General features: G+C 45.8%; 1 protein-coding gene across 1 annotated transcript in view; it reads left to right on the top strand.

Moving 5' to 3' along the window:
• HADH (hydroxyacyl-CoA dehydrogenase) overlaps nt 1-24,152 on the top strand; it is a 41,126-nt gene extending 16,974 nt beyond the window's left edge. The window contains exons 2-8 of the mRNA XM_065907186.1: nt 2,299-2,427; nt 4,623-4,780; nt 9,405-9,531; nt 12,620-12,709; nt 16,780-16,852; nt 22,237-22,353; nt 23,308-24,152. Of these exons, the coding sequence (XP_065763258.1) occupies nt 2,299-2,427; nt 4,623-4,780; nt 9,405-9,531; nt 12,620-12,709; nt 16,780-16,852; nt 22,237-22,353; nt 23,308-23,426 (813 nt within the window). The 3' untranslated portion in view covers nt 23,427-24,152. The remainder of the gene's footprint in view (nt 1-2,298; nt 2,428-4,622; nt 4,781-9,404; nt 9,532-12,619; nt 12,710-16,779; nt 16,853-22,236; nt 22,354-23,307) is intronic.

Raw genomic sequence — 24,152 nt, 5'->3', positions numbered from 1 at the left:
ATTTAATAGCTGATTTTTTGCTGGTGTCTGCATACTGTTATCACCTCCAGTGTGCTTATGCAGACGCGGGATGAAGAAAAGCAATGACTGAATTGCCCAGTGTCTCCTTATGGGCGGGAGTGGGGCTGGGGGAGCTGGGGGTGTTTATCAGAGGACTTTGGATAAGTCCTCATTTAGGCTGAAAATACTCTTAGCCACGGATTTTCCCAGTTGAATTTTAGTATTCTTGTAAGTCTGTCTTGGTTCACTTGAATTTTTGAGGGTTGCTTCATCTCTTGGTTTGGTTCTGTTTGCAGTTTTTTAAAAAAGTAATCTTAAGGGGATAGCGTTATAGCTTATCTGCAACATAACCAAAGATGCCCCGTTACTGTCAAAGTCAAACATGATGATACCAACTCTGCAAGTGGCTTTCTAGGGAGATGGCGTGATCCCACCTCCCTCACTGACTCCGCTCAACCTCTTTAAGGTTAATACCTTATTCTTTGGGAAAATGGCGTCTTCCAGGTGTACCCCTCCTTCTGGGTACAGAAGGTGTACCCAACCTTCTGAGATCTGATTCCTGTCAGAGTTCTTCACCATGTGGCTTTTATTTTCATTGACTTCTGACATACGGAGCTTTGTATTCTTGAGTGGTCCCCACCCCCTGCCCCCACCCCGTCTTTTCTCAATGGGATTTTAAAGTTTCAAAACAAAAGGACACTGCTTTAACTTTCTCTTTTTATTTCTTTGGCCACTCGCTGTAGCTTCTGAGATCTTAGTTCTTGAACCTGGGATCAAACATATGCCTCCTGCAGTGGAAGCACAGAGTCCTAGCCACTGAACCATCAGCGAAGTCCCTCTGCTGTCTTTGTCTCTGTTGCCTTCAGCTTTTTCTCTTGTTCCAAATGTGCTTGAATTTTCCTCCCCAACCCCCTGAGGGCAAAAAAGGCTGAGTGATGCTGGAAGTGGACGTGAGGGAAAGTGTGTTGGGACTGGGCAGGGAGGAATCTGAGGAATCCTGTCTGGCTTATTCAAAGGATGAGCTAGGGCAGAGGTTAAGAGGAACAAGGTGAAAATCACTTGTGTTATTCCAGAGGGACTGTTGCACAGAGGAGCTGAGACAAGAATAGAAGGTCCCCAAGCCAGCACCTCTGCTTGCCCCCTTGTGGAGAAAGTACCCCACTGGCGGTCATCACTCCTCCCTTCAGCTGTTGCGCCTCAGGGGTGCCTGTCTCTGAGCAGTTCAGTTTTGCCCTTAGATGCATCTGAAATCTGAGTTTGTTTTCTTAGTTTCTATGTCAGGGTTCCCCACCAAATTCACCCCTCTTCTCCAGCTTTGGTGACTTGCTCACCTCTCTCAGTGTTAGGTGCTCAGTTGTATCTGACTGTTTGTGACCCCATGGGCTGTAGCCCGCCAGGCTCCTCTGTCCATGGAATTCTCCATACAAGAATACCTGAGTGGGTTGCCATTCCCTTCTCCAGGGGGTCTTCCTAACACGGGGTCTCCCACATTGCAGGCAGATTCCTTAACATCTGAGCCACCTGGGAAGCCCAGGACTGCCATATAGTCATCGTCATGGCTATAATTTATTATAGCAAAAGGTCACAGAGCAGAATCAGCAGAGGGAAGAGTCACACGGGCCAAGGTCTGGAGGAAAGCAGGGACCAGCTTCTTGAGTCCTCTCCTGCTGATGCCACACAGGACACACTTCATTCCTCCAGCAGCCAGTTATGACGGGTCCTGTGAATGTCTGCCAGGGGTGCTCATCAGAGATCCAGAGCCAAGAATTTTTACTGGGGCTGGTCACACAGGCCCCCTCTGCTTGGCCAGTGCCAAAATTTCAGACCCTCGGAAGGAAAGCAGATGTGAGTGTAAGCCACATTGTGCAAACAATTTAGGTACGTCGAGCATGGACCCTCTCCAAATGTCCATCTCCAGACACCAGTGTGTAACTGTGGGCCCATCTCTTAATCTTGTAAGGTTGTTTTGAGAGTTGCTGTCATCCATGTTAAGGATTGAAAGCAGTGCCTGAGAAGAAGTGTGTGTTTAATTACTGTTGGCTTATTATTGTGTTTATGTGGTATTTTGAGTTGAATAGTGCTAGAGTTCATGTAGAGTATGAAACTCTACCAGGTTTTGTTTGTTTGTTTTGGCTGCACTGCACAGCTTGCAGGATCTTAGTTACCCAACTAAGAACTGAACCCAGGCCCCGGCAGTGAGAGTGCCAAGTCTGACCACTGGCCTGCAGAGAATTCCTATCTACTAATTTTTTTTTTAATTTTATGTTTTCTTGCTTTTTTTTTTGGTTGTTGTTCTAGGCTGCTGCAGCCACTGGCCACACAGTAGTGTTGGTGGACCAAACAGAGGACATCCTGGCAAAATCTAGAAAGGGAATTGAGGAAAGTCTTCGGAAAGTGGCCAAGAAGAAGTTTGCAGAAAACCCCAAGGTGATTTTTTGTCATCAGTATCTTCAAGACCAGTTCTCTGACCACTTCGCATTTGTTAGGGGGTTATGGCCTTTGCTTGCTTTTTAAATGTTTGAATTGAAACTTGAGGCCAATAAAACAGGCCTGACTTTAGGCCAGTATAACAGCATAATCACTAAATAGAATAACAGAACAGGAGAAATAAATAGCCATATTGTTGGTTCTTTTCACCTTTTGGCTATTGTGAATAGTGCCGTAGTGAACATGAGTGTACTGTCTGCTCAAGTCCCTCCTTTCAGTTCTTTCAGGTATATACCTAGAAGTGTGATGACTGGGTCATATAGCAATCCTAGGCTTAGCTTTTTGGGGAACCACCATACTGTCTTCCTCAATGGCTGGACCATTTTGCATTCCTACAAGTAATGTACAGAGGTTCCAATTTCTCCACATCCTGACCTATAATTATTATTGTTATTTTTGTAGCATCCATCACAGGAGGTGTGACGTGGTATCTTATTGTGATTTGGGTTTGCATCTTCTTAAAATCTAGTCATCTTTTAAAATCAGAGGAGCAGGGGAGGAGACCGTTTTATTTTCTCTCTAAAGAAATCTGAGCAGAATGTATCACAGCAGATTAAGATCTCCTTCACATGTCCTCACTGTCCTTAGTGATTGTGATAGAGAGGAGCTTGTTATGACGAGGGTCTGGTCAGGTGGGATTTGAAGAGGGCTGAGGGAAGCAAGGACAGAGTGAGTGGAATCCAGATAACCTGCACTCTCACTTGCTCACTCCGCACACCTCTGCCAGTTGTCCCTCTTTGGGCCGAGGCTCTGGGCCCCATCCTGAGGGTAAAAAGGTGGCATCTGTTCTCAAGATGATTTGCTCCTGACTGGTCACTCCTCAGGAGTCTGGTCTCCTGGTGTTTCCCACCTCTGCCAGGGATGTGCTTGAAGGGTCAGCTTCTGCTTGCTGAGTTGACATAAGCTGTATTCATCTAGCTCTCCACTGATAAGGACAGTTGCCACTGACTACAAGTGGCTGTCGAGCACTTTAACTGTGGCTAGTCCAAACCGAGGTAGACATCAGATTTCAAAGACTGATTAGAACAAGAACATGAGACATCTCTATACTGATTACATGTTGAAGTGATAGTAGCTTAGATATCTTAGGGTTAAATAAAATTTGACCTGTTTTCACATGTTAAAATGCAACTGATAGAAATTTAAAATCAGCTATCATCTTGTATTACATTTCTGTTGATCAGCTCTGATAGTTTTTTTTTTAACTTTTTATCTTATACTGGAATATAGCCAATTAACAATGTTGTGATAGTTTGTGGTGGCCAGCAAAGGGCCTCAGCCACACATATACATGTAACTACTTTCCCCTAAACTCCCTTCCTCCCCAGGATGCCACATAACATTGGAACAGCTCTGAGAATTGTTTATTCCTTGATGATTTTGGATGCCTTTGCTGGACCGTTTTGAATCCTCAGGGGCAAATTATATCTTGAAGTAAAATGGCAGCCAATAAGGGGACCACCTGTTTCTGCCCTGATTGAGATCTGTTTGTGGAAACCTGGAGGTACAAATGAGGAAAAGACAGGACTGCACGCTCTTCTAGAGCAGAGGCTGTGTCTGGTGTGTGCTCTTGAACCACCAGTTGCTGGCACATGATGGGTGATTATTAGTTGATAAACAACTGCTGAGTCAGGCAGCTCTTCCCTGCCTCCTACTAGAGGGGAATAGTCAGCACCACCTCTCAGACTTGTGGATGGGACTGAGATCCACTTTTACCCTTTTCTGGAAGACAGATCACAGGCTTCCAAGAAGCCCGTCATAGAATAGTACATGGCTGTCCACACAGAGCAGATAGAACAGGCCAGCACCGATGCTGTGAACAAACAGCTTAGTGACCTGAGCAGAGCCGGCTAAGAGCCTGAAAGATTTTGACTGACACACGGCAGTGTGCTGACCAGCACTTGAGGTCGTTCACAGACTGGTTCTTGCCCTAGGGTCCAGAAGTACATTGAGATGCCATTTACCCTAAGAAGAGATGTAGACAGTTTTATTTCTCGGAATTTCAGAGCACGTGCAGGTTGTCTGGGGTGTTCTGGCCTATCCTCTCCCTCCTGCTTCCTCCCTCCTTTGCAGCGCATCAACCATTTTCCAGTGAGCCCAGTGACTGTCCTCTTCTCCTTCCTCCACGGCATTAGGGTGCTGACGAGTTTGTGGCGAAGACTCTGAGCAGCATATCGACCAGCACGGATGCAGCATCCGTGGTCCACAGCACAGACTTGGTGGTGGAGGCCATCGTAGAGAATCTACAGGTGAAGAACGAGCTGTTCAAGAGGCTGGACAAGTTTGCCGCTGAGTACGTGATCTCTGGGAGACCTCGTTGGTGCTGGGGGCTCCCTTCCTGGCGTTTGGGCTTTCCTCCTGGGAAGGAGTCTCCTGACACTAAGACTTCTTTTTATTACTCTACAGCTGGTTCCAGAAGAGCCAACACTGTTTCCATTGTTCTCCATCCTCCACCCCCAGTTTGCTTCCTGAGGTGTGGGCTGCCCTGAATCTGATCCTTGTCCCCAAAGGAGGGTAGAGTTTTTCCCACGTGAATTGGAGGGTCCATCCAGGGACAGGTCTTGGTCTCTTGCAGCGTCTGTGTCATGGCCCCTCCCAGACCGATGGAGGCGCTCGGTCATGTCCTTAAACGTCTGTGAGCAATGTCAGAGCAATTTGGTGTGTCTCATCTTTTGGATGAAACCCAGAGAACAATATAATTGAAGGGCATGCCTTCTGTTTCCATGGTTTTCCAGGATCCTCTTGCTTTGAGCCTTCTGTGGGTTAAGTCAAAACTGTTGGGATCCTTTAAGGAGCACAGAGTTGTTACCCAGCTTCCTGGCAAAGGGTGGGCGAGGAGAGCTAGCCTTGTGCAGGTCAGACACAGGGCCCCTGACTCAGGACTGTCTGCGGCTTCAGCAAGCCGTGCACATGTGCAACTCTAGTTCTGCTTGTGGCTCCTGGTGATGTTGACCCCTGACATATTCATTCATGCTCATCTTGTGGTTTGCTTGGCCATGCGTCACCCATCTTGATTGGGACTTAAAGTCAGATTAAGATTATACAACAACCGTAATTCTTAGGCAGCCACCAGTGAGCAGTGGCTAAAGAGAGACACTTGCAGACTAGCCTGCTGAACTGATGGCCCTTGGCGGTGTGGTCTGGGGACCCTGACAAAGAGAAGAGGGCTGTTTTTATGTCCCCAGGGTGTCACTCAGCTGATCAGCATGCTCGCGTACCTTACAGGCTTCCCTGGTGGCTCAGAGGGTAAAGCGTCTGCTTGCAATGCAGGAGACCCAGGTTCGATCCCTGGGTCGGGAAGATCCCCTGGAGAAGGAGATGGCAACCCACTCCAATACCCTTGCCTGGAAAATTCCATGGACGGAGGAGCCTGGTAGGACTACAGTCCATGGGATCGCAAAGAGTCATGCACGACTGAGCAACTTCACTACTCTTAGGGGCTGTAGCGCCATGTGACAGAAACCAGACTGTCTTGGTTAGGGGTGTTGGCTAAAAAGGTTTTTTTTGTTTTTGTTTTTTAAGGAGAAGCCCCTTTGCCTGGCCTTTAAATCGGCCAACTTGGAGGTTGTTTGAGAAAGGTCACTGTTCTCATGCCTTAAAGGTGAAGTGCTGTTTATGTAGGAGAGTGTTATGCCCCTGTTTTCCTCCAAGAGTTTTATTGTATTTGGCCTTACATTTAGGTTTTTAATCCATTTTTAGTTTATTTTTGCATACAGTGTTCTAATTTTATTCTTTTACATGTTGCTATCCAGTTTTCCCAGCACCACTTATTGAAGAGACTGTCTTTTCTCCACTGTGTATTTTTGCCTCCTCTTGTTGTAGATGGAGTGACCGTCGGTGCGTAGGTTTATCTCTGGGCTTTCTGTCCTGTTGTGTTGATCTATAAATCACAGCAAGATCTTTTTCAATCCACCTCTTAGAGTAATGAAAACAAAAATAAAAATAAACAAATGGGACCTAATTAAATGTGAAATGTTTTGCATTGCAAAGTAAAGCATAAACAAAATGAAAGACAACCCTCAGAATGAGGAAAAAGTACTTCCATCAGATGTTATCGTGTCTAACCCTTTGCGACCCCATGGACTGTAGCCTGCCAGGCTCCTCTGTCCATGGGATTTTCCAGGGAAGAATACTGGAGTGGGTTGCCATTTCCTTCTCCAGGGGATTTTCCCGATCCAGGGATCAAACCCAGATCTCCTGCATTGCAGGCAGATTCTTTAGTGTCTGAGCTGTCAGGGAAGCCCTATGAAATGTTGGCCATCCAAAGTATACAGACAACTCATGAAGCCCAATATCAAAAAACCATTCAACCCAATGAGAAAATGGGCAAAAGATCTAAGTAGATGTTTCTCAGAATAAGATATAGATGGCCAAAAGGCACATGAAAGGCTGCTCAGCATCACTAATTATTAGAGAAACGCAAATTAAAACTACAGAGAGGTATCACCAGTCAGAATGGCTGTCAAAAACTCTGCACAGTCAATGCTGGAGAGAATGTGGAGAAAAGGGAACCCTCTCGCACTGGTCCTCGGACTGTAAACAGGTGCAGCCACTGTGGAGAACAGTACGCATGCTCAGTCCCTTCAGTCATGTCTGACTCTTTGCAACCCCATGGACTGTAGCCCTCCAGGCTCCTCTGTCCATGGGATTATCCCAGCAAGCATGCTGGAGTGTGTTGCCATTTCCTCCTCCAGGGTATCATCCCAACCCAGGAATCGAACCCCCATCTCCTGTTTCTCCTGCATTGGCAGGAGGATTCTAGAACAGTTTGGAGATTCCTTAAATAACCAAAAATAGAGCTACCATATGATCCAGCAATTGCACTCCCGGGCATATATCCAGAGAAAACCATAATTCAAAAGATACATGCACCTCAATGTTCATTGCAGCAGTATTTACAATAGCCAAGACATGGAAGCAACCTAAATATCCATTGGCATAAGGAAGATGTGGTATATATATACAGTGGAATACTACTCATGAAATTGGTCAGTTTTTTTCTATCAGCATTTTTAAATTGAAGTATACCAGCTCAGTGGTAAAGAATCTACCTGCATTGCAGAAGACCCGGGTCTGATCCCTGGGTTGGGAAGATCCCCTGGAAGAGGGCATGGCAACATACTCTAGTATTCTTACCAGGAGAATCCCCATGGACACAGGAGCCTGGCAGGCTGCAGTCCATAGGGTCGCACAGTTGGATATGACTGAAGCATCTAAGAAGCAGCGGCATAGTGAATTTACAGTGTTTGATTTCCACTGTAGTGCTAAGTGATTCAGCGATACATACATTCTCTTTTTATATTCTCTTCCGTTATGGTTTACCATAGGATACTGAATGTAGTTCTCCCTGTTGTAAAGTAGCACCTTGTTGTTTATCCATCCTCTGTATAAAACCTCACATCTCTAACCCCAGCCTCCCACTCTGTCCCTCTCCCAAACCCCTGCCCCTTGACAACCACTAGTCTGCTCTCTATGTCCATGATTCTGTTTGTTTCATAGGTAGGTTCATTTATGCCACAGTTTAGATTCTACCTGTAAGTGATATCATGTGATATCTGTCTCTCTCTGACTGACTTCGCTCAGTATGATAATCTCTAGGTCCGTCCATGTTGCTGCAGATGGCGTGATTTTCTCCTTTTTTCGTGGCTGAGTGTATTCCATCGCATGGCTGTACTGGTGCACACTGCCAGCACACCAGCTGCTTTCACCTCACTCTTCTCGGCTCTTCCCAGATTGCTGGTTTCTTCCCCCTTCCCTTCTTCTCTCCTCCCACTCGCTCCTGATTTCAGGCGGACTGGAGTACTGCCCTCTGGGCAAGCAGGAGCACCCTAATCTGGCCGTGAGGAACCACTGCGCTTCCTGTGCTGTGTGTGGACAAGCCCTGGTGGTGGTTAGAAGAGTTAGGCCGTTTTGTGTAAATTTATCCACAAGGTGGTGCTCTAGGAAAGCTGACAAGTCTTGCCCATCTCTGAAGATTTGCCTGTCATGCTTTTGGCACCCCACTCTACTGAGGTCGTTAAAAATTAAATTTGCTTGAAATCAGCATGGAGTTTTTAAAATTAATAATTTAATATTTTATATACACAAAGGAAGATGGTACTGCTTTTTAAGGAGATTTTATAATAAGAATAGGGCTTTGCTGGTGGCTCAGACGGTAAAAATTCTTCCTGTAATGCAGGAGACCTGAGTTTGATCCCTGGGTCGGGAAGATCCCCTGGAGAAGGAAATGGTTGGAGTGGAAACCCACTCCAGTATTCTTGCCTGGAGAATCCCATGGACAGAGGAGCCTGGTGGGCTACATTCTATGGGGTTGCAAAGAGTTGGACATGACTGAGCGACTAACACTTTCACTACAATAAGAATATGTTGAATTGTGTTTATCATGCGTATACAGGTATCCTTCCTTCTCCAAATCTACCCGTGTAACCTTAAAATTTCTTTTGGACCATGTTGGTTTTCTTCTGTTTTCATTTTAATTCCCAATCAGTGGGAAAGTAAAGCTTTTCATTTGAGGGGAGGTGATTTTAGTTCACGTCAGATGTTTCTCATGGAGGATTCAGGTGTCTTCACAGTTTTTTGTTTATTTTGAGTGTCTGTGATGCATCCTGTTTTTCCTCAGTCTTTGTTCACTTGCAGTTTCATCTTGTGACGGACGTTATTGCCTCCTTGTGTTCTTCACGTCCCATATAAACTAAATAATGCAAGTAACCAGGAGAAATTTTGTTCCCTAAAATTAAGGAAGGATTAGCAAAGACTAAGCAGACTTTTGGAGCAGGTAACTTTTAAATTAAAAATTTCAGAATTTAAATGAAGCAGGTCACTTGATTTCAGCCTAATGTTAGTGAAGTTGTGTCTTTTCCTTGACTGTTTCCAAAGATGGGACTCATTCCAACACTCCAATGTCTTTCTCTCCACAGACACACAATCTTTGCCAGCAACACTTCCTCTTTGCAGATCACAAGCCTAGCCAATTCCACCACCAGACAGGACCGATTTGCCGGGCTCCATTTCTTCAACCCAGTGCCTTTGATGAAGCTTGTGGAGGTCAGTGGGGGTCTGCTTGTGCATGCCTGCTTGCTCTGCCCGCTCTCAGCCCCGCTTCTGAGTGGCACCTGCCCTGCCACCGAGGATTGCACTGCACGGATTTTAGGGGGAGGTTGGCAGGTTGGTTGTGCTTGTGCTTGGGTTTCTCTAGCCAGAGTCTCCTTTCAGAGCCAAAGGAAGAAACAGCACCTAATTTTTAGGAAGGCGCCTGGACTTTATTTCTCTGCAGGCCTCTCTTGACCAGTGGTGTGCAGGAGGGCTGTCAACTGTGTGGGTTATCACTTACTGTTTGTGCCGTGGCTGGTGAGCAGTGCAGAGAGAAGCATCAGATTGGGAAGGCAGTACTGAAGACCACTGGCCTGATGAGACCACGGAGGGGAGAACCACACGTGTGCGTGTTGTCTTGTCCAGGCTGGATGAGAAATTTTATTAGGAGCCTGGTTTCCTGCAGGAGCCGCTGTATTTCACTGTCCACTGCTGGTGGGTCACAGTGGTGTCAGCTCCAGGTGACGGGCCTTTGTACTGTCCCCACAGGAGGCACAGCCCCTCTGTGTTGTGACCAGAGCTATCAAAGCAGCTCCTCATAGCCTTGAACCTCCTGACCTCAGCTCCGGGGGGTGGAGGGAAGTGGCCAGGGAGGGCTGCTGGGCTGCTGCCGCTTGCTTGCTTGCTTGAGACTCGGGTACAAGGGAGGTGGAGTCACGGTAGATAATTTGCCCTGAAATGCGGCAACTTGCCTTTTATAGGGGGGCTAATTACAGGGTCTGAGGAGCAGCTTCTATTAAAACAGCATTTGTTCTGAGGTTGAAGAGTTATTGCCGTGCGAAGTGTGGGGGCTGTGGATCCAGGCAGCCCTCCAGAGACTAGCTGGGGCTCCCTGGGAGAGAGTGGAGATGTGGTCTTCCACTGCTGCCTTCTCCTCCAGGCCCCCTTCCCTCCGGTGTCCCCTTGTGTCTGCCACCTCCTGATGCTCAGCCCCTCCGCTCTGTAAGCATTAGCCTCGAGTTTAAGCATGACTGAATTTCCTTACAGTTTTCTTTCAGGGACTGCTCTGAACCATCCTGTGATAGGAATTCTCTCTTCCACTCTCATTGCTTCTTGGCTTCTTCCAATTTACTGCCAGCCTCTAAGGCTGTTTTTGAAGAAGTTGAGGAATGAAAGGGGCACAGGGAATAGAAAGCATTTTCCCTTACACAGGAAAGAGCATGGAAGTGAAATGAAATTTTCCATGTTTTCGGTTACCATATCATGTACCATACGTCTTTTGAAGATAAAGACATATTCCAACTCTAATACTGTTTTCAACTGCGTTTAGCTGATAATGTCCATTTGTGTCTTTGGAAATATGGTACATTGATTATTAACAGTTAATGTTTGACAAATGTTAACATTTTCTAGAAAATGTTTTCTAAAAGCCTTCTTCTTTATGCAACTATTATTCTTAAACTTGAGCATTCGAGTGTATGTCCTTGGTGGTAAACACCAAAATGGTAAGTTGAGCGGCTCTTCTCCTTTACTTGGGACTGGGCACATTTATATGTGTATGTGTATTAATTTTTCAGACCCTGTTTTGGAACAGAATATCTGCAGCACATTGTTGGATGAGTGAATAAATATGCATTCATCCTGTTAGAAACAAAACAAAACTCTTTCCTGTTGACTCCTTTAAGTCACCAAATTATTGTTAAAACTCCCTGACTCGCAGCGCTTGTCACAGCCCAGTCTGTTTGGTCCACATCTTCTTGAACAATCCTCAGGTTGCTGTTTGATTTGTGATACCTGCAGAGCAGTATCATTCCCATTCCTCAACCCCATCTTAGTGGTGCCTTTTTTCTGTTTTCACTCGTTAACTTCCCTTCTTGCTATGGCATATCAGCACTTCCCAAGCTGTGATCACATTAAAAGGTGGATGATAATGATCCTCTTCATTTATATAGCACTTTCCATCCTGCACAGACACTAGCTCATTACCCCATACAGTCCTCTTAAAGAGGGAAGATGTGTCAGATATCGTCATCCCTGTTTCATATGTGAAAGGTGAGGCACCAGGGGTTGCTTTGACTCACCTGAGCTTATATAAAGGGTCTGCTGTAGAGGCCAAGCCTGTTCGGCCTTGACTCTCATTGAAGTCCCTTAACTGGCGTTTAAATTACATATTTAGTTTATATAAATTCTGGGTCTCTCTTCATCGGCTGAAATCTAACTCCCAACAGGCGAGTTCTTTCCTGCGAGCTGACTGCCGGGCGTGGTGCTGGGTGCTGGCCCCCGCTGAGCCCTGCAGCCGCCGTGCCAGGGCAGCAGACGTGCTCCTGCCGTGCCCCTCACAGAGAGGGTCAGGGGGCGGCCTGGGCCTTCCTGCGGTCCTGGCAGGTGGCGTGCCCCAGCCATATGGGATGAGCCTGTTCTGAGGCAGAGCGAGCTGTTGGCCTTTGGGGCATCTGTGTGGGAGAGGGTGGAGTAATAGCGGGTTACTCATCTCAGAGTCCACAGGACCTTGGTGGCCTGGGCGCATCACTCAGTTTTCCTAGGGCTCCTTTGCTTCATCTTTGTACTAAGAGAAGGTGCGTTTTCATGCAGAGTGTTAAAGGCAAGCCTTGTACTCTAGTAGACTTCCAGTTGCTTCCCTGAACTCATGAACAGCCTCAAGTAAAACCCTAGTAAGATCCAGCATTTACTGAGCATTTCCTTGGAGCTGCCCTTAATGCTTTACTTCCTAATCTAATTCCATTCTCATCTCAGCCCCTTGAGGGTAGGTAGAGTGATTTCAGTTATTACAGTTTCTAGAAACATTCCCAGGGTCACAGAGCCAGTAAGAGGTGTGATTGGGGTTTGAACCCAAGTCTCAGTGACAAAGTCTGTAAAACTCTTCCTACACACATATACACACATTTATATCAGTTTTTTTAGCCTTGATTTTGTGTGTTCTGTGATAGTCCAGTGTCTTGAAGTGGACATTTTGTTTCTGGCTTGAGATCCTTCTTTTCTGAAACAAAAAATTATTTTTGCCACCTGTGTGGCTGTTTTTTCTCAATGTTTCCTTTAACTGTTGATTTTATGGTTTTAATTCTTCTCTGCTTTGCATTTCCAGGTCATTAAAACACCAATGACCAGCCAGAAGACATTTGAATCTCTGCTAGACTTTAGCAGAGCCCTGGGAAAGCATCCTGTTGCTTGCAAGGTCGTGTATGGGTAGCCGGGGGAGGGGTGATTTTTCCGGGACCCTGACTTATTCCAGGAGGGATTCTTCTGCTGTAGGCTGATGTGGGAGAGGGGCGCTCTTAACTGCAGGTCTGTCCACAGGCTGTGAAGGGCAAGCTGCATCTAGCAAGGAATCCTGGTGATTATATGTAAAATTATTCCTGGTGCTCTCACCTACTTTTGCTCTGATTACCTTCAGTCTCTGCATTTGCTGTAGTTCTTGTTTAGTTTTCCCCAAATTTAGGAACGGCACTTCTGCATGACCCAGGTAGTTTTTCTGTAAGGACAATTGTGTCACAAGATGCCATTACAAATTTTTATGATGGTTGGTGGTTTAGTCACTAAGTCGTGTCCGACCCTTATCATTCCATGAACTGTAGTCCACCAGGCTTCTCTGTCCACGGGGTTTCCCAGGCAAAATACTGGAGTGGGTTGTGTCTCCTACGTTTCAGGTGGTCTTCTGCATTCTAGGCGGATTCTTTACTGACTGAGCCACCAGGGAAGCCCAATTATTTGTAAATACGTCATTTATCTTTTTGACCATAATTTAATTTTTTTACATTTTTAAAAATTTTTATTTTTTAATGTAAATTTTAAAGGTTACTTTGCACTTACAATTACAAAATATTGGCTCTATTCCCCATGTTGTACAATAATAATACATCCTTGACCTGTCTTATATCCATTAGTTTGTTTCTCCCACTCTCACCCCTATATTGTCCATACCCCAACCCCACCCCATGGTAACCACTAATTTGGTCTATATGTCTGTGAGTCTGCTCTTTTGTTCTGTTCATTCATTTGTTGTATTTTTTAGATTCCACATGTAAGTGGTGTACAGTATTTGTCTTTCTCTGTCTCACTTATTTCACCTAGCATAGTACTCTCCAGGTCCATCCACGTTGCTGCACAGGGCACAATTTCACTCTTCTTTATATGGCGGAGCAGTATCCCGTTGTATAGACACCTTGTCTCCTCACGCCAGTGTCTGCAGATGGGCACGTGGGTTGTTTGCATGTCTTGGCTGTGAACACTGGGGCGCACATAGCTTTTTGAATTAATGTTTTTGTTTTTTTCAGATATATACCCAGGTGTGGAATAGCTAGTTGACTGTAATCTTTTCAATATCATTGTGGTTCTTCTCATAGCATACTTTTACTTTCCAAAATAGTCTCAAGTGTGAACTCACAGTATTGTATTAATCCATGAAAGCTCCAGTTGTTTATGAATCATCTAAATAAGTCATCTGTCAGCGTGGACCCCAACAGCCAAAGAGAGCAGACTTAAGCCTGCCAGTCCCCTGCATTCCAGGACTGTAGTGTTATATTAGGGAATGTCATTTTTTAACACTCATTTTTTGTTGGTGTAGTTTTATGATTTTAAATCTTCTGGATTAAAAAATATATATATCACATTAGTAACCAGAGGGTATGGTTGTACTTTGGTACCAGTTTTTGCTTTGTTCATGGCAAGAAGTAGCCATTGTGTTAGAAAAGACATTAGTGTGCGGCAAATGAAACGCTAGGTGTGAAGCGAGTGCAGGAACAAGCCAGGTCTTCAGCAGCAGAGTCATTAACGCATGGAGTGCGATGAGCCATTTTTCCCTCGGGATAGCCGTGGCAGCTGCAGGCCTGGGAACTGTGGTCTCATGAAACTGCACTTGTTACGTCATCGCAGAAGTCTCTTTTTAGGTGCTCCTTAGGCATTCAGAGAGTCTTTTAGACCCTGATTAACTCTCAGGATCAGTTATTCAGGCCCTTGGTGAGGCATCAGAGAGCAGAGGAAATCACATAGACGAAAGGTCAGCAGACTTTCCTGTCAAGGGCCAGATGGTAGTATTCTAGGGTGTAGAGTCTGCTGCAACTACTGGAGGCTGCTGCTGCAACAGGACAGCAGCGTGGGCCATACCTGCAAGGAGGAATGTGCCTGTGCTCCGCTAAAACTTGATTTACACAATGGATGTGGATTTGACCTCCAGGATGATAGCTTAGGAACACCCAGCATAGAAGAATGACATCAATGTGCCTAAAATGGATCTTTCTTCATAGGAAGACTTCACAGGCAAAGTGTGCTGTGAAAAGGTGAAGGCCATGGCCTCGGGCCAGCCTGCCTGGGCTCACATCCTGGCTTTGGCGCTAACTGGGTGTGTAATCTGAGGCCTGTCTCGCAGCCTCCCTGTGCCTCGGTGTCCGCTCCCTCGCACAGAGGCGACAATAGGAGTCATCTCACAGGGTTACTGTGAGGAATCAGTGAATGACTATTTGTAAAGTACTTAGGACAAACAATTCCTGCTATATAATAAGTATAGTATATACAGTGTGTTTAATAAATAAGTAAATGTGTATGAAAAATATAAGGTGTATGAGTATGTAAAGTTAAATTGCTTTATCAAAGGGCTGTGTCTCTTTACATTCCACTGTTATGAGAGTATCTCTCTGTATCTTCAACAGCATTGAATATCATAATGGGGAAAAAGCCCCTTGCCAGTAACCTTACTGGTAACATGCTATTTTGGTCTACTGAATATTTCTTCGGTTTTTGTTGTTTAGTTGCTAAGCTGTGTCCGACTCTTCTGCAACCCAGTGGACTGTAGCCTGCAGGGTTTCTCTCTCCATGGGATTTCCTAGGCAGGAATATTGGGGTGGGTTGCCGTTTCCTTCTCCAGGGGATCTTCCCGACCCAGGGACTGAACCCATGTCTTCTGGATTGGCAGGCAGATTCTTTACCACTGAGCCACCAGAGCAGCCTTGTAACGATATTATATGAACACTCCATATATTGTAGAAAATATTTTTCCCAGACTACTTTCCAATTTCTAACCTTGTGTATGGTGTGGCCTCCTGTAGTCAGGCACCCTACCCTGTCCTGAATCTCTGCAATAAACTTTTTGAAGTTAAAAAACAGGTTTGCCCTGGTTATTATTAATAAATCAGCATAATTATATTAATATAGTCTTGGTTAAACAGATAAAGCCCTTTTGTGTATCTGTGTATTCCTGGGAGGTAGGGTGGGGTGGTTCCAGTGTGTCCAGTGAAAGGAGGAATGACCCTGAGGTCACAGTATGCAGGCAGGCGGGCAGTAAGAGCAATACAGGAGCCTGGGCGTCTTCTGTTCAGATGCTCATGGGGTGCCCAGCGTGTACTTGACACGGGACTCACAGCCTGGCCCAGGGTGAGGGTTTTTTCCTGAGGGAGGGTCACAACCTTTTGTTAAAAGAGGGGAACTCTGTTTACCTAGGGGAGATCAACTTCCCATAAAAGCCACCGAAAAGTTACCAAGCAAGCCTGCCCCACAAGCTCGCAGTAGGCAGAATCTGCATGCCCACCATCCCTCCAGGAGAGATGGTGGAGTGTTTGAGTGAGGAGGCACAGGAAGAAAGGGGTCTTCCGGGGAGGAGTCTTGGTCGGTGAGCTGTGAGAGGCCCTTGGTCCACCGGGACCTGCTTGTTGGTCCCGGGCCCTGTCCCCAGCTCCACCATCCTGTGCCAAGCACCGGACTGCACATCGGAAAGAGCCTGAGGAAAGCCTCAACAGCTGGGAAGTTGTGCTCCCGAGGCGTGCTCAGGAAGGAGTGTGACTTTTTCTAGACTCGTTAAGAAATGCAGGAGAGGAGAGGAGTAAAGGGCCTGCTGTTTGAGTGGAGCATAATAATGCTATATGCGCAGCATTTTATGTGCTTTCATTTGCCTTCACAACTAGTGAGGTAGAAATTACTGCTCCTGTTTCACAGATGATGAAACTGAGTATCAGAATGATGCAAGGTCAAAGAGTATTCGAACCTGAGCCCAGATCCACCCGCTCCCAAAGCTGTGCCCTTTCTAGTGACCCCCTCTCTAGTGACCCAGGCAGTAGGGGCTTCTGGTTACTGTAATAGTTGGTTAAATTGTCATGTGGCCTAGAAGTGAGGCTGTCTTGGCGCTTTGAAACATTGAAAATGTATAGCTTGATAAATGTGTGTGATGATCCAGGGTGAGAAGGAGCGACCTGGTGACTTTACAGAAGGTAAAGTTCACAGAAATTCACTTGTCTGTGTTTCTCTCTCCTCTGACAGGACACGCCTGGGTTTATCGTGAACCGTCTTCTGGTGCCGTACCTCATGGAAGCAGTCAGGCTGTGTGAACGAGGTAGCTGCCCCACCCAGGCCGGGAGCAGCAGGCCCGTAGTCCTTCTGTGGAGCAGGGCAGGCACTTCTGTTTTCAGACTCTTGTGACTCAGCCTCGCCCTGAGCCTGGTCCCTTTGTCACTGTGTTCCCAGGACCCCCTCGATTCCCCTGGAGGCCTCTGGGATGACTCTGGGGACTTCCCACTCTGCCACCTCCAACTACAGTCTCAGCCAGAGCAGTCATAGGCCAATGTGGGTTTGTATCCTGGCTCTCTGGCTAAGAGGTTTATTGCCTAAAACGATGACAGTGATATAAAAATCACTGGGCTAGGGAACCTTTAAAATTCCCTAAGGTTGTAAAATTGTGATAGGAGATGGGAAATTAGTAACAAGATTGTAATGTGTCAGGGAATGTTTCTGACAGTGGTGTCTGTTCTTACTGAATGATGTTATTTATGATGCATTTTTTTTTAACCTGAAGAATGGTCTAAAATGGTTTTTCCTCAATACTGGTAGATTGACAAAGAATGATTTTCCCTGTTGTAGAAATAGACTTGGGACATGATCCAAGGTTAGAAAATGTCATGTATCCTCCTGCCTACCTTCCCTACGGCATTTGTGGAAAGGTAATTATTTCATCTCTGCTTCAAAGGCAAACAGGCCTTAATAAGACTGAATGAAAAGCAACTGTAATTGTTTTCAGTTACTTCATTCACAAATGCTTGCTCCTGAGAATGTCATTTTTGAAACAAAACATTTATACCAGCTCTTCCAGAGAGATGAAAGCATATTTGCTTCCTCAAAATCTGCTTTAAATATTAAAACTTTTCTCTGTGTTTTATGGAGGCATTTGCCTCACTTTTGCTTCAAGATCAAACCAACACTTCTGTGTTTCTCTATCAACAAATACATCTAATTACACCTCAAAGACAGCATGAAGCGTTTTGCCCTACTTTGAAAGACAGGGGTTTTCTTGGTAATGTAATGTTTTAGAATATAGCATGTGGGTGATCCACCTCTTAATGGTGTTCTTCTCACTGACACATACTGTCACTTGGATATGTTTTCACCTGAACTGTGTGTCTGGCTGTAAGTTGAAAGTCACTTTCTTGTCTTCTGCTTTCTTCCCGTCAGCAGTGGTCCTTTTCTGTACAGATGGAGTACCTTTGACCTTCACCATCTCTAGCCACCTGGGAGATGAAAGTGGGCAGGGAATCTGAGCCCACGGGGGAAGTGCTCTTAGTTTGCCCTTGGTGCTGCTTGTATCCTGGAGGTGCTGAGTTTTATGAGTGGGTGGGTGCTGTTTCCTGGAAAGCCACACTGTGGTCCAGACTCCTCAGCCTCAGGCTTCTTACTGTGTCCCTTCTGCCACCTCATGGTTCTGCCTGCGGCAAGCATGCTCACATGCCCGCCTGCCATCCCCTTTGCATTCACCTCCTTGGAGTGACTGACTGAGCTGCCTCCATTCTACTTTGAAATCTGAAAGTGTTTTGGATTACCCTCTCTCACCCGCCATGTCTGTTCATTTGTCACTTGACGACTCCTGTCATCTGGTCTCCCTGTGCCAGTCAGCCTGCCTTTAGTGCGGCTCCTCAGGCAACAAGGGATTCTCACTTACCTTGTGTCTTTTCCAAACTGGTCTCCGCAAATATTGTGTTGCCCGGGAGGGTGAGGGGACCGTGCATCCCGTTTCTGCATGGCAGCAGAATTGGACCATGAAGGCAGCTTAGCCCAGCCCTTTCGGAACTCATGGTGGAGAACGTCTCTGCGTGACATTATCTTGGTCAGCTTATGTGCTCTTGAAAAGAAATAGAGAGCAATATAGACTGGGTGGCATATAAATGACCACAGTTTATTTCTCACATTTCTGGAGACAATAGTCCAAGACCAGGGTGCCAGCACGATCGAGTATCTGGTGAGAGCCCTCCTCTCGCTGCAGACCGCTGACTTCTTGGGTCCTCACATGGTAGAGAGCAGAGCGAGGAAACCAGCTCTCCTGTGACTCTGGGAAGGGCTCTGATCCCTTTCATGCGCCCTCCACCCCCGTGACTCTTCTAATTGCTACAAGGTCCCACCTCCTTACCCCACTGTATTTAGGGAGTAGGGCTTCAATGTGAATTTGGAGCACATAACAAATACTTGATATACCTGAGGTGAGCATGCCTCTAAGACAGGTGGGCAGAATGCTGCTTTGAGCGGTAGGGGGTCATCAGAAGGATGTGTGGGGTGTTAGAACAGACAGTCAGCTCCATCACTGTCCACTCGGGCCTCCTGGGCAGCTGAGCAGCTTTCAGAGTTCACAGGCCCTTAGCAGTGCTTCTGCCAGCTGTCCGTGGGGTCTTGGGTGCACCACTGCCCCTCAGCGCTGCTCACTGCCTGTGGGCCTCCTTGCTTCTGGGTCAGGCCTTCCTCCCCAGTGCCTCGCAGCCTCTGTCCTCTCTCCTGGTGCTGTTGGCATTCCCATGATAATCTCGTCCCTGGGGTCAGGGTGCTCTCTGCAGACCTCTGAGCAAGCTGGTGACCGCAGCAGACAGCACCTCCTGTCGGACCCACTGAGTGGTCTGAGTCAGCTCTGGAGGGTGGTGGGGCTGCGTGGTTAGCTTTTCTTGGGCGACACCTGGGGGTGTCACGAGCCTGTCCCCCAGTCACGTGTGACATCCTACTCACAGTGTCCCTGCCGTGCTCAGGACACGGTCAGTGGTTCCGTCGGAGCCGACCAGATACCATGCCCTCGCCAGGGAGCCTTCTCCTCACCCTCTGCCTTCTTTCTCGCCTCACGCCTTACTCCCACCTTCTCTCAGGGCCGGACGGGGACCGTCCCCAGTGCGCCAAGCTGGATGTAAATCTTGGTCGTTGTCAAACTCTCTGCTTTGCTTCTGCTTCAGGGCACGTGCCTGCCGCATGGTGCGTGACTTTCTTCTCCTACTGTGCTCCGTTTTCAGTGTTTGGGTCCTCATCTTCCTACTTCCAAAGTGCTTGTGTAAGCCAGGTTTTAGGTAGCTGTTGATGCATAAAGGAATGGTGGCTGCACTGCAGTTCTGATCCTGTTGCCTGTGACCCTGACTGGTTGTTTTGCCAAGAATGGTCGGTAGGTGGTGGTGATGAGCCAGCAGAAGAAGCCTATTCGGGCAGGTTCCCAGTTCCCAGGCCTGTAGAAGAGCTGGGAGTTCACTGAGGATGCTTTTCTTTGTTGTTGAGTTAGGGGATGGGGAGGGAGGCCCTATCAACCTTCTAAGGTTGATGCAGAATTTCACGTGTATGCACATTTTCTTTGGAGAAGGTGTCAGATTTTAAGTGCTTGACTCTAAAGATTAGGAATTAATGGTCTAAAGCATGATACCATGTTTAACTTCCACTTGGCATACCAGTCTCTATTGTATATTTCTCTCTTTTCCCCCCCACCTTCTACTGTCTTACTCAGAACAGAATTTTTAGAATTGTGCTGACTTTGTAAAACTGTTCAGATTTTTTCCCCATGATGTGCCATGTCTTCATATTATTTTTTAGAAATAAAATAGTCAAGTGAGTCTCTGAATATAGGATAACAGTCTTGACTCTAGGGTTTATTGTCTCTCCTGAATATTGATTTGCTTAAATGGCTTTAAGGTAAGTTGGAACCATTATGCTGTGAGATTTCTATCCTCAGGAAGCTGATATTCTAATAAGGGGAGACAGCCTATAGCGAGTGAACCAATAGATAACATGTTAGGTTGTGACCAATAATCCTTGAGAAAGATAAATATACAGGCTAGGAAGTGGCAGGAGTCCTAGCCTGGAGTCTTGATAGCTCCCAGCTTATATGCAGAGAGCAGGGGAGTCACTGATGCTCTGACACCTGAGCAGAGGTCTGCAGATATGGAGGACAGGATCCCAATACAAGGAGCAGCAGGAGCGAGCCCCAGGAGCATGCTAGGCTTGCTTCAGCCTTCTGCACCGCAGAAGCCTGGGAGCCTAATGAAATCCTCCCAGCAGACTCTTTTATCAGCTGCCATGTTCTTTCTCATTCCTGCTTTGCACATGCTGTTCTTGCCGCCTGGGATGCCCTTCCCTGCCCGCTCTTCCCTGTGGATTCTCTTCAGGACCATCGGGACCCATGCCTGGGTGGTGGTTTTGGTGAAGTCATAGCATTGTGAGTAAACCTCTCCATCTTTGCCCACACAGCCGTGTGAATCTTCCTGAACCTTCAGCATTTGTTAGATGAAAGTTTTGGTTTGCACATCTGAATCCTCCCATTAGATCATGGACACTGCAGTGCTTGTCTTGTTTTTCTTCATTTCATTCCAAGTCTCTGGTGCCTGATACATAACAGATATTAAACAGAAGTTGAATGAATGAGTGAGGCTGCCTGATAAGGCTAATGTCTGTGTGATCATTTTTGCTTTCTTCTGACCTGAAACTCAAATCATTTTCAGGAACCTCTGGTTGACTAATCAGAGGAGTACTGATAAAGTCACCCAGGAAAAATAATTGGTTGGTATTTTAATCATCTTGAACCACCTTGAAATCCTTTGGCATTATCTTAGTACTTCATATGCTTTTAAAAATAGAACCTTTATGCATGTTTAAGTAGTTCTTGTTCCTCATGCCTAAAATATCTCAAATATTTAGGTTGTGACGTCCTCTCAAGTTTTTTAAATCACTTTTTAAATTTAGTTTTGTTTTAACTGACCGTTTCTTTATGCTTTGGAACAAAATTCTAGATAGACACTTGTTACAGGCTAGTTGTGTTCCTGATTTTGGAGAAAGGGGACAGGTTGCTCTTTATAAAGACTTTTGGTCCACAGACATTATGTGAAAGATAATACTCCACGGATAAAACACTTTGGTTCTTGTCTTCGTTTCCTCAGCACACTTTCAAAATAGAGTGGCAGTTCTAAATCAGGTTTGGGCATTTCTTTAAACATTATCTTGACTAAAGAGTTTATATGCATGGGATTCCAAAGGAATGACTCATTACTTACAAAACCAAGAAAGGTAAAAAAGAAAAATATCCATACAATACATAGGAAAACATACAGCTTCATTGTTTCCTTTTTTAAAAAACAGTCCCTTTATCAATCACAAACATGCTGTAGTTTTAAAGGATTTTTTAGTAAGTTATTTCAGAGAAGGAGAATCCCAATCCATTAGAAAGTAACTAATGTTTCCAGGCCACAGGGGCCTTCTCTCTCCATGAATGGAATAATAGTGCTTAAAGAGTTTACCTCACAGAGTAACTTCATGTAGTAGCTTTGAAAATCTTGTGACCTCTTAGAAAAATCTTACCCAAGCTGGAAATCCTGACTCCAGAACTTTCTTGAATGTGCATTATATGTAAAACACTAGTATTCCGGGACTAAGCGAATTATGTGACTGGATGATCATGGGAAGGACGGTGGTGACTCAGTGCTGCCCCCTTCTGTTTAGGTGAAGCATCCAAGGAAGACATTGACACTGCTATGAAGCTGGGTGCCGGGTACCCCATGGGTCCATTTGAGCTTCTCGATTATGTTGGGCTGGATACTACGAAGTTCATCCTGGATGGTAAGAACTGGAATTCTCTGTTGTCTGTCTTTAGTTGAGTTGAGGTAGTCTCTTTCAACTGTGAATTAAATTAAATGCCTATTTAAATAGATAAGGAGTCTTAGTAGACCTTCCAAAGTCCTGTCCCACCAGCTGAAAGATTCAGGTAACATGACAGAAGGAAAAATATGACTGCCTAGTCTCCTCATGAGGCAACTTTTAAAAAATCTTTTCGTTTTGAAAGAATTATAAATTCATAGGAAGTCCCACATTCAGCAAAATATAGCAAACAGGGCCTGTGTACCCCTTTCTGGTTTCCCCTTAGGGTTGTATCTCATATGGCAACCATAATACGATCTCAGAGCCAGGAAACTGGCATTGGTACACAGTCATTCTGTCAGGTATCCTGGTTTGTGTAACCACTGCATTCAAGATGCAAAACCATTTAAAAATGTGTATTCATGTTACTGTAGTGGCTACTAAAGTTGAATGCAGCTCATAGTACCAAGTTGTACAAAGAATACTTATGGGAAGGAGCAAGGGGAGGTTCTAGTGGAAGCAAGAACTTCAAAATTTTATGAGGATACAAAATACCAGTAGCAGCAAATTCAGATTTTTAACATGCCCGAAAGTCATTTCACTGTGTCACTGAGGGGTCCAGCCACCAGATTAATGGACACCTTTAGCATCAGCTATTTCCAGGAAGGGATTGGATGAACAGAAGGGCCATGGGAGAGCTGGGCCTCAAGCGAGACATGGCCCAGTGATGACCCCTGCTTTGAGGCTCATGTTCAGCCTTCCCTCTGCCTCTGCGAGTCTGGAGGCAGAGCGTGGGGAGAAGGGTTCCTACTCTGATGTGGCAGAGGCCCACGAGCCTCACTTATGCCACTTGGGCCAACAGACTCACCCTGGGAATGCCGAGATGTAAAATAAACCCAGCACTTCATCCTAAGCTCTTTTTCCTTCTCTCAATAGGTTGGCATGAAATGGACTCAAAGAACCCCCTGTTTCAGCCCTGCCCATCCCTGAATAAGCTGGTGGCAGAGAAAAAGTTTGGCAAGAAGTCTGGAGAAGGATTTTACAAATACAAGTGAGCAGCTTCTCTGGCTCGCGGACGAAGCCCCGTAAGCACATACCAGCAGCTCCCCAAGTGCCGCGGGGATGCTCTTTGTCAGGTGGTCCCTCCCACAGCACTGTCTGCTCCATGTACATTTTGATTGTCATCTATCTGAATTAATCATTTACAAGAGTTAGAGTAATAGCAGATTCCTCCATTGAGAAACTAATTCCCTTTCCCTTTTTTAGTCTGTTCATTTCTGTGTATCTTCTAAAAAGCTTTACACCCTTGGTGCCTTGGAGCAAACATTTCTTTTGAACCTGTTGTTTTCATAAAGAGTGCCAGAACCTGAATTCGTTTACTTGTAATGAGAGCATCCTGTGTCCATTGTTGCCACACGGGAAAGTCGCCAGCCACCGACACACCCGTGTTGTGTCTGTGGAGGGCTGCGAGGCAGCACCTGCCTCTTGCCTTTGCCGGGTTATCTACTGCCTGCAGCCTCAAGCCTTACCCTCCTTCGGGCATGATGTCAGGTATCATGTCTTGATTCCACTCATCACTGAGATGTTGCTGCTGGATTCGTGGGAAGATCTCCAAGTGCAGAAAGATGTTTTGTTCATATCCGAAATCTGAATGATTATTGTCTGTCTCTTTTTTTTTTGCTCATGAGAAATCATTGCTGCAAACTGACTCTAATGAAATGCCGTTTTTTTAATCTATGAAAATTTGAATTGAAATAAACATGTATAGTTTAAAATCATAA

The sequence above is a fragment of the Muntiacus reevesi genome, chromosome 16 (assembly GCF_963930625.1).
Source record: "Muntiacus reevesi chromosome 16, mMunRee1.1, whole genome shotgun sequence".
Taxonomy (NCBI): domain Eukaryota; kingdom Metazoa; phylum Chordata; class Mammalia; order Artiodactyla; family Cervidae; genus Muntiacus; species Muntiacus reevesi.
Note: the sequence above shows the minus strand (reverse complement) of the source record. Positions and strands in the feature narration are given on the sequence as shown.